Raw genomic sequence first — 9676 nt, forward strand, 5'->3', positions numbered from 1 at the left:
CCCGTGTATGGGAGAGCCACACTTCATGCACGTTAAAGAACCCCCACACGTGCGATGGTGCGGTGTGCGTTGGTGCAAATCCTTCTGTCGGGAGTTGGTGATTCACTTCAAATCACCCGGATGGAGGCCTGGCGAACCTCTGTCTCGTATCAGCAACATGGTGATCTACATCATTCACCCGGACGGGTGTGTCACCCCGTAAGGGGCAGTATAACCCGTCGTGTGTAAACATGTGTAAACATGGGCAGCCCTGGCTGTTTGTAAACAGCTGAACAAATAAATAAATATGTTCAGAAAGAACGCTTTAATCGCACTTTCTGATAATTTATGCAAATTGGGATTCTTATGATTTAGGCAAATTGGGATCCTTATTTGCAGAATTGATGTTCAATGATGTCCACCTGTACATAACTTCCAAGTGCCAAATTGCAGTCATTTACCACATCGGGAATATAGCATTTCCTCATTAATTATGTAAATTAGGTCTTTATATGCATACTACTTTTTTATCTATCAACATTACCCTTTCTCAGTTACAAATATCACATGTTGCAACTGTACTATAATGAAGCAGAGCGAGTTTATATAATGTCCTCATTAATTATGCAAATAAGATTCTGATATGCATAATCAATATTGAACTAAATTCATTTGAAGCGTCACAAAGCTGCATACTAAAAGTCATGATGATCCGTTCATCCCTTCTTGAGTTATTCTCCTATAAGGTCTGAAACTTAACCGGCTCCTGCAGTTCAACAAATGCCGCTGGGGGGCCCAAACATACACTTACTCCCTGTCCCAAGAGCTATCTACCACTCGAAAATCCCCGTAGCATGTCCGGAACTCGAGATATCAAACCCAGAAGTTCTGTTGCAGTAACATAGCAAGCCACTAGGGAGCCAAAAATAGAATCGTTTCAAGATCTCATCAAGACCTACCCACGTAGCAAATATCAAGGCAATCCATCAAGGTGTTCTTCAGTTATGATTCAGTTTTCAACAAACACACACACGCACACATACACACATACAAATGCTACCGAAAACATACCCTCCTAGCGAAGGCAGTAACTTACATCAGAGTCTAGAACGCAAGCTTTAACACTACAGGCAGGTGACAACACACAGTCCGAGAGCTTATTGCTTAAACCACCATATTCTGGCATATACATGTCACATGGTTTTACACATCACTGCGCCATTTCTGTTTTCTGAGTTTCATGGGTATAAACACTCAAAATTTCCCTAAGACAATGTTTTTTCCGGACACAAGCTATATTAAACGACTTTGCGTATGACGCGTTTTATTCCTCATTGCTGTATATCATCAAAAAGTCATGTCCTTGATTGTCAGTAGTGAAAACAAACAGACATTTGATCAATCAACAATCCGTAAATGTAGATGGTGCTATTGTGCCTTTGCCGGCCTTCGCTCTACTGTCTAAATCCTGTCGGTCTGGATCTCATTCAGCGCGTTCTCTGCTTCGTGCAGACTGCTGGGCACAGTTCTGTCGCCAGAATGCGCTCGCCGAATCCACCCGCTCTTCTTGTCCTTTGGAGGAGGCGCAGGTGGGTCATCCTAAAATGGTCATACATTTCTGTTCATTGAAGCCCGGACCTACCAATGTCATTGGTAAAGCAGCCCGTAACTATGGGGGAGTGGCGGGAGTGGGGGGATTGTGGGGGGGTAGGGCTTTGGGAAGCATGTTGGAGGACAACCTGACAAATTTTCAGGACTTACTCAGACCATCCCGTAGTGCAAGAAAATCAATAAAAAGGGACAAATAACTGTCAGAAACAAAAAAATTTAATCCTTCCAAAATAGGTAGTTATTACTAAATTTGAATATGGGCCTCCCTATTGTAGGTTGGTCAAACATTTCAGTTCATTGTAGTGAAACACTAGAGGCGAAACAACAAGACGTGGATAGAACAGAAAGAAACAATATGTACAAATATCGTGACTCCAGGGAATCGAACCCGGGCCGTCAGATCACAACACTTGCATCGTAACCGATTTGACCAAAAGCCTGACAGGCGTTTGGCATGGTCGGTTGACGCTACTTGAACCCCCACTGTTACAGTAGGATGGTCAAAAATTTCTGATGGTTTCACGTCAACCTAAAATGGTCAAACGTTTCTGATGGTCTCACATTATCCTAAAATGGTCAGACATTTCTGTTGGGTTCATATCATCCTGAAATAGACAGACATTTCTGTTGGATCATATCATCCTAAAATGCTGAATATTTCTGATAGGGTCAGATCATCTTGAAATTGTCAGGCATTTCTGATGAATTCACATCATTCTAAAATGGTCAGGCATCTCTGACGGTTGCGCGTCACTTCTTTCTCGTTTACCGCAAAGGCACGAAAATTGAGACCCCAAAAGGATGCTGCTGTAGATGCACAGAACAAACGTATTTCTAAATGCGTAGAAAATGAACCGCAAACACATCTGACTGAATTAAAACCTACCGACATGTCATCAATGATTGCATCATCCATGGTGGCTTCTTCCGGTATGCCCCCACGTGACCGGATGTCCTCCCCATCAGGTTTATGACGTTCCACTGTTGAGTAGGCAGGCAGTGTGTTGGAGTGTGCCAACCCTGTAACATACAGGCCTGTTGAGTAGGGAGGCAGCGTGTTGGAGTGTGCCAACCCTGTAACATACAGGCCTGTTATTAAAGTAGGATCTACCCTAACCGCGGATCAACCCTGACCGGCGATAAACCCTGACCGCAAGTCAACCCTGACCGCAAGTCAACCCTGACCGCGAGTCAACCCTGACCGTGAGTCAACCCTGACCGCGAGTCAATCCTGACCCCAAGTCAACCCTGACCGCGAGTCAACCCTGACCGTGAGTCAACCCTGACCGCGAGTCAATCCTGACCCCAAGTCAACCCTGACCGTGAGTCAACCCTGACCGCGAGTCAATCCTGACCCCAAGTCAACCCTGACCGCGGGTCAACCCTGACCGGCGATCAACCCTGACCGCGAGTCAACCCTGACCGCGGCTCAACCCTGACGGGCGATCAACCCTGACCGCGAGTCAACCCTGACCGGGAGTCAACCCTGACCGCGGGTCAACCCAGATCGCGGGTCAACCCAGACCGGCGACCAACCCTGACCGCGAGTCAACCCTGACCGCGAGACAACCCTGACCGCGGGTCAACCCTGACCGCGAGTCAACCCTGACCGGGAGTCAACCCTGACCGCGAGTCAACCCTGACCGCGGATCAACCCTGACCGCGAGTCAACCCTGACCGCGAGTCAACCCTGACCGGGAGTCAACCCTGACCGCGAGTCAACCCTGACCGCGAGTCAACCCTGACCGCGGGTCAACCCTGACCGCGAGTCAACCCTGACCGCGAGTCAACCCTGACCGGCGATCAACCCTGACCGCGGATCAACCCTGACCGGCGATCAACCCTGACCGCGGATCAACCCTGACCGGCGATCAACCCTGACCGTGAGTAAACTAACATACAGGCCTGTTGAGTATGGAGGCAGTGTGTTGGACCCTGTAACATACAGGCCTGTTGAGTAGGGATTGTGTTGGAGTGTGCCAACCCTGTAACACACAGGTCTGTTGAGTAGGCAGTAGGGCTGGGTATCGGTACAGTGTACCGGTACAAAACCGGTTTTTCTTATTGGACCGGTCTAGAAAAACCGGACCTGGAAAAATTGGGTGGACCGGATGTTGGACCGATTAGAAAATTAACAGATTACTTTATCAGGCATTCACACATTTGGGCGCTTGCAGGTGGAAGAAAATAACAGGAGTGAAGTAGAGTAGAGTTTATGGTAATCTCTACCAAGTTTTACAGCCAATCGTACAGGTGCAGTTAGCGTTGTAGGATTTTAAAACGCCAGTGTAGGTCTGATACTCCACCAAACAGATTTCTTTGTAGTGAAATGGACCATTGGTATGAGTCATACTGAATCAGGTCCAGGTTCAGGTCCGGACCTGGACCTGATCCTTTGGACCTGAACCGGACCTGGACCAGAATTTTCTGTACCGGTACCCAGCCCTAGTAGGCAGTGTGTTGGAGTGTGCCGGCCCTGTAACATACAGGCCTGTTGGGTAGGGAGGCAGTGATTTGGTGTGTGCCAACATTGTAACATACAGGCCTGTTGAGTAGGCAGGTAGTGACCTTTCACCTATCACCTATTCCTGGAGTCACGTTCATCTACCCTGACAAAGGTTGCACCTGGTGGGTCACGTGCATCTACCCTGACGAAGGTTGCACCTGGGTCACGTGCATCTACCCTGACGAAGGTTGCACCTGGGTCACGTGCATCTACCCTGACGAACTCAGTGAGTTAAGACACTTTTCACCCTTCCACCTAATTAACTGATCCACCAACTTTGATGTGCTGTAGAAAGTTACTGGGCTGGTATTTTTCAGAATTTTCAACAGGAGGTGGAGTTACAGACCCATAGCATATTTTTAGACCATATGGATTTCATGAAAGACTCACTGATATTAAGATATGAATATGATAAGCACAGCTAGATTTTATACCTTTTAGGCCCTCGGCGCAACACCCCAGAACATATTTTTGACACAAATGTGGTATGTATGTTTTCAGCAAAGAGCACTCTATAATGCTCAGGTGGTCCCAGCCCCACAAGTATGATTATGACACATATATTTTTTAATATGTTCAAAATATTTCTAAAAATGGCATATGTGAAATATTCATGGCAGCCTGACAGGGAAGTGGTAATATGCACAACCATGTATGTATTTGTATTATCATAGTTGTCAATGATTGTTCATGTTGTACAGGGCTCAAGGTGTTCTAGGGACAATTGAAATTACATGTATATAAGAATGTGGGAGAAGGGGACAGTATGAAATAGGGAACAAATTTGAGTAACGTAGATTTGTAAAATACACATTGTATTAAAAAAACAAAATTGAAATAGATTACTGATGTATTTACTACCATCTATTTGTCTGATTTGTTAAACATTTAACAGTAATGCAGAATGTCCTTCTCATTTCAGCAATGTACAATTCTTAACCTAACAATAGTTTTTGAGCATACTGGCCGGACTATAGACATACTACATTATGATACTTCCTGTAGCATTACTAGTTTAAAAGCAATGAGGTCAAAAGAATCAACCTCCTTCTTTGGGGGAAACATGGTCAAGTTGTTTGGGTTTACTTAGCCCTGGTAAGACTTGGGAGGGATTGGGGCATTTATTTGAAAACAGTTTCTTGTGTTAGTCGAAATCAGATCATGTCAAAACTGTGTAAAATCGGTGGGATACGAACGATTGAAGCTGGACACTATTAAATCAGCTGTACTGTATCTATTTTCAAGGTTATTTGTACTCATGATGACAGCATAATTCAAACAGTGGCATTCAAATTAATTCTAACACACTGGAAACACTACACCCAATACACACCCTGCTTGCTTTCCCAGACAGTACCCCTACAGGGTGCCAGGTAATGTCTCACCTGGCAAGGTGGCACCCTTCCTGGGATGTTTTCACACTAGGTGGGGAGGGGGATATTATCGAACAATGGGTGAAATCTGGGAAACTTGGGGTCAAAGGTGGTTGCTATGTGTTGCTAGGGGAGCCAACACCCACTTCGCTGGGGGTCTTCAAAGTGTCTTAACCCTCTGAGAAGGTTGCGCCTGGGCCACGTGCATCTACCCTGACGAAGGTTGCACCTGGGTCACGTGCATCTACCCTGACGAAGGTTGCACCTGGGTCACGAGCATCTACTCTGACGAAGGTGGCACCTGGGTCACGTGCATCTACCCTGACGAAGGTTGCAGCCTCTTCCCCAAGCAGCGGTTCCGGTCGGGTGGCTAGATGTTCCCGATAGGAGGAAGGTTGACTTTTCTAGAAGTCCACTCCTTATATCCGAACATGTTTGACAATTTTAATTGACAATTATTGTATATAAGGTGGGACCGCGTGGCGCAGTGGCAGCATGTTCGGCTCGAGACCGAGAAAAGAACTGGTGGCAACCGAGCGGTGGCGGGTTCGAATCCGTTTGATTTCCGTGTCACCGATCTTGTGCCCTTGGGAAAGGCACTTTACACGACTTTCCTCACATAACTCAGGTGTAAATGAGTATCTAGCTGCGGCTTGTGGTAGTGACAGGCCATAGGGGCTTGTTCGGGCATGAGCGGCACCCGCCATGACACACGAGTCGGGGGTCACGAGGAGTGACCCCGTACATCCTTGGTCGGAAGTCCTCCTAGGAGACGGATACTCCGAACAACAAAGCTGCATCTGCTGGAGCCGCCTAACACGTTGCATACAGTTGCCCCTGTGAGACATAGTGGTCCAATAGACGCGAGGGTGGAGAAGGAATTGCACACCCCTCCTTCACCATAAAAAAGGCCATGTGCAGGTCAAGCAAATAGGCAAAAATGCCTGTCTATCTGTCAAGTCGACAGGAGACCCCCCCCCACACAAAAATTGTCTATAAATATTTGATATTTTGTATGTATATCAGTTTGTCATGAAGTCCAGGAAAATTAATGGCGAACCCTAGGGCACGTCACTAATGGATTTTCAACTAAAGCCTCAGAGTCTCATTTCACTCCCTTGTAGGAAAGCACGTCCCCTTTTAACACACCATGTTTGATTACACACCCGTGTAAGACAGACCCACTCCTTATAACGTGTTTGATTACACATCCGTGTAAGACAGACCCACTCCTTATAACATGTTTGATTACACACCCGTGTAAGACAGACCCACTCCTTATAACGTGTTTGATTACACACCCGTGTAAGACAGCCCCACTCCTTATAACATGTTTGATTACACACCCGTGTAAGACAGACCCACTCTTTATAACATGTTTGATTACACACCCGTGTAAGACAGGCCCACTCCTTATAACATGTTTGATTACACACCCGTGTAAGACAGGCCCACTCCTTATAACGTGTTTGATTACACACCCGTGTAAGACAGACCCACTCCTTATAACGTGTTTGATTACACACCCGTGTAAGACAGCCCCACTCCTTATAACATGTTTGATTACACGCCCGTGTAAGACAGGCCCACTCCTTATAACGTGTTTGATTACACACCCGTGTAGGACAGGCCCACTCCTTATAACATGTTTGATTACACACCCGTGTAAGACAGACCCACTCCTTATAACGTGTTTGATTACACACCCGTGTAAGACAGCCCAACAGACGTCCACTCCTTGCCAGCCCGAGGCGGCGGCCGCGGCTTTAGTGTCCCGTCCAGCTCCTGCAGTTCCAGGTCCTCCACTCCGGAGTCGTTGGTACCTGGATGTCCCAGTCTGTTCGCCACCATCGGGACAGGCGGCATGGAGCGTGTAGAGGACAGTGTAGATGTGTCTGGTGGAAAAAAGGCAAATCCAAGCTTAAGCCACAATTAAACACGCCTCATGCATGCCTTGACATACTAAAGAATGGCATATGCGTAACTGGCATTACTGTTAGTCAAATAGTTGTACATTACTGTAACAATGGTTTAATATAAAGGACACTAACACACATGCGAAGTACAAAATCTGATCAGAAGCCTGCTAGTCAAAAAGCATATTGCAAGAGATCATCGATTAAAATTCATCTGAAATATCTGGATGTGGCCATATTCACTAGGAGTACTACAAAGAGGTAGATGAACTACGAATAGACGTTCGTCCAAACCGTCCTAGCCAACTCAAAATGAACGTGACTCGTTTTTGCAACACATGGGGACTAACGGCACCATACACAGGGCTATCTCGCGGATTACAGGTAGGACTGTCCGCAGAGCTAAGGACACAACCCGCCGTACGTGCAATTTGTCCGTACGTTTTTTTGGAGGCCACGTCCGCCACGTAGTTCTGAAAACGTTCAGGCTGTACATATACAGGGCAGGCGCATCGCCTGTACTGACACGTACGGGGGCGAATCCACAGCCAGATGGCACACAAAGTTTTGCCTGTACTCAATTTCTACGGCGTGTCTGCGTGCTCCAAAAATCCCTCGGTTTCCCAATGAGTTCGTACGGAGGTGGTACTTCCCACTTACAGATCCCCAAAGATTTCCCACGTTTTGGCACGTAGACAGCACGTATTTGCACTTACGTTAGATTGTGCCCTTAGCTTAACTGACCTGGTTTCCGATCCCCACACAGCCGCTTCTTCTTCACAGCCACGCAGACGATAATCGCCCCCACAATCCCCAGCACAAGCGTCGCCATGGAAACGGAGATGACGACAAGGGAGTCGCTAGAGCCTATGACGATCCGAAATATGCCTATTTTGAATTTGTACATACTTTTCGTGGTTTGGGTGTTGAGGAATAGAATTTAGCATGGTATGTCAAAGGCCACCAGGGATGCAGAGACCCATAGATATGATATAGGCTAAAACCCATAGCGTCCTTATATCATAAGCATGGCGTACTCATATCATTAACCACTGCGTAGACCGATTGAGAGACATAGTGTTATGTAATCACATGATTATGTTAATGATGACTGTAAAAATACCTTAATTAAAATATGCAACAATAAGGGCTGAAAACGTACTATTTGTGACTTGCTTATCCGTTTGAGACATTTGTACAGCTGCAAGAAAATTAAATGAGAATTGAGACAATAAAAAATGAAGACGTAAAATAATTTGTTGTGATGCTGCCGAAATCAAGATGTGTTTGGTAGAACGTGCGTAAACCGATAAGGGCGAGAAATGATATTGAAAAAATCCAACATGTGTACATATGTCTATGTATATGAACATGTTTATGTATTTGCAGAACAACAAGCAAACACCAGCAAACCTACGATCTACAGCCGGAGAAACCTGTGCTGTAACAGTAAGTAGGCGTCGGTCTCGCCTGTGGATACAGCCGGAGAAACCTGTGTTGTAACAGTAAGTAGGCGTCGGTCTCGTCTGTGGATACCGGCTTCCTGAGAAGCTCAGACGGATGAGTAGATGAATGAACTGTTGGCCTTTAGTCGTTCTTGTGATGATGTTGTGTTTACCTGTCGTTCTTGCGTTGATGTTGAGTTTACCTGTCACCTCAAGACGAATTCATTCTGAGCCTAACTAGAGCATGCGAAACCGAACAGATGCGAACAGTCTTTGCATCAAAGACTCTTGAAGTAAAAGTAATGACCAAAATGAACGGCCACAGACTATGAGTACTGAGCTTCTTACCCTAACATATGTTTTGTGCCATGTATGTGTACGTGCAGTGATACAGGTTGATAGATTTATTAGTACTCAATGTATCTCCATTACATTTTATCCGGCCCTTACCTCCCTCAATAAAAAGCGTCCTGCTGGCCGATTTGAGCTTCACATGAATAAAGGTTCAAACAAACAAACAAACAAACAAACAAACAAAATCAGATATTTCTAATCTTACAGGTTTCTGACCTGCCACCTGCAGGAAGACCCCCCGCCGCGCCTGCCCGAACATGTTGGCGGCCTGACAGATGAACGTCCCTTCTTGAGACATCCCAGCATCCTCCACCACAAGGGAGCTGGTCATCCTATCACCCGTCTGTCAGGATGTTGGAATATATCAGATGTCAATCATACTGCCACAACATCCAGCCACAGCACCCAGTCAGAACACCCAGTCAGAACACCCAGCCAAAACACCCGACCAAAGCACTCAGCCACAACACCCAGCCACAACATCCGGCCAAA

General features: G+C 46.2%; 1 protein-coding gene across 1 annotated transcript; it reads right to left on the minus strand.

Annotated features, from left to right (window-relative positions):
* Window positions 1-609: 609 nt before the first annotated feature.
* LOC118416979 lies at window positions 610-9609 on the minus strand. Its single transcript, XM_035822270.1, has 5 exons — window positions 9401-9609; window positions 8130-8252; window positions 7176-7364; window positions 2477-2610; window positions 610-1578 (listed from the first exon to the last, which is right to left on the minus strand). Exons 1-5 carry the CDS (start codon window positions 9513-9515, stop codon window positions 1441-1443), a joined length of 699 nt encoding a protein of 232 aa, XP_035678163.1. The 5' UTR covers window positions 9516-9609; the 3' UTR covers window positions 610-1440.
* Between the last annotated feature and the right edge of the window lie 67 nt (window positions 9610-9676).

This window comes from Branchiostoma floridae, chromosome 6, assembly GCF_000003815.2.
Source record: "Branchiostoma floridae strain S238N-H82 chromosome 6, Bfl_VNyyK, whole genome shotgun sequence".
Classification (NCBI taxonomy): domain Eukaryota; kingdom Metazoa; phylum Chordata; class Leptocardii; order Amphioxiformes; family Branchiostomatidae; genus Branchiostoma; species Branchiostoma floridae.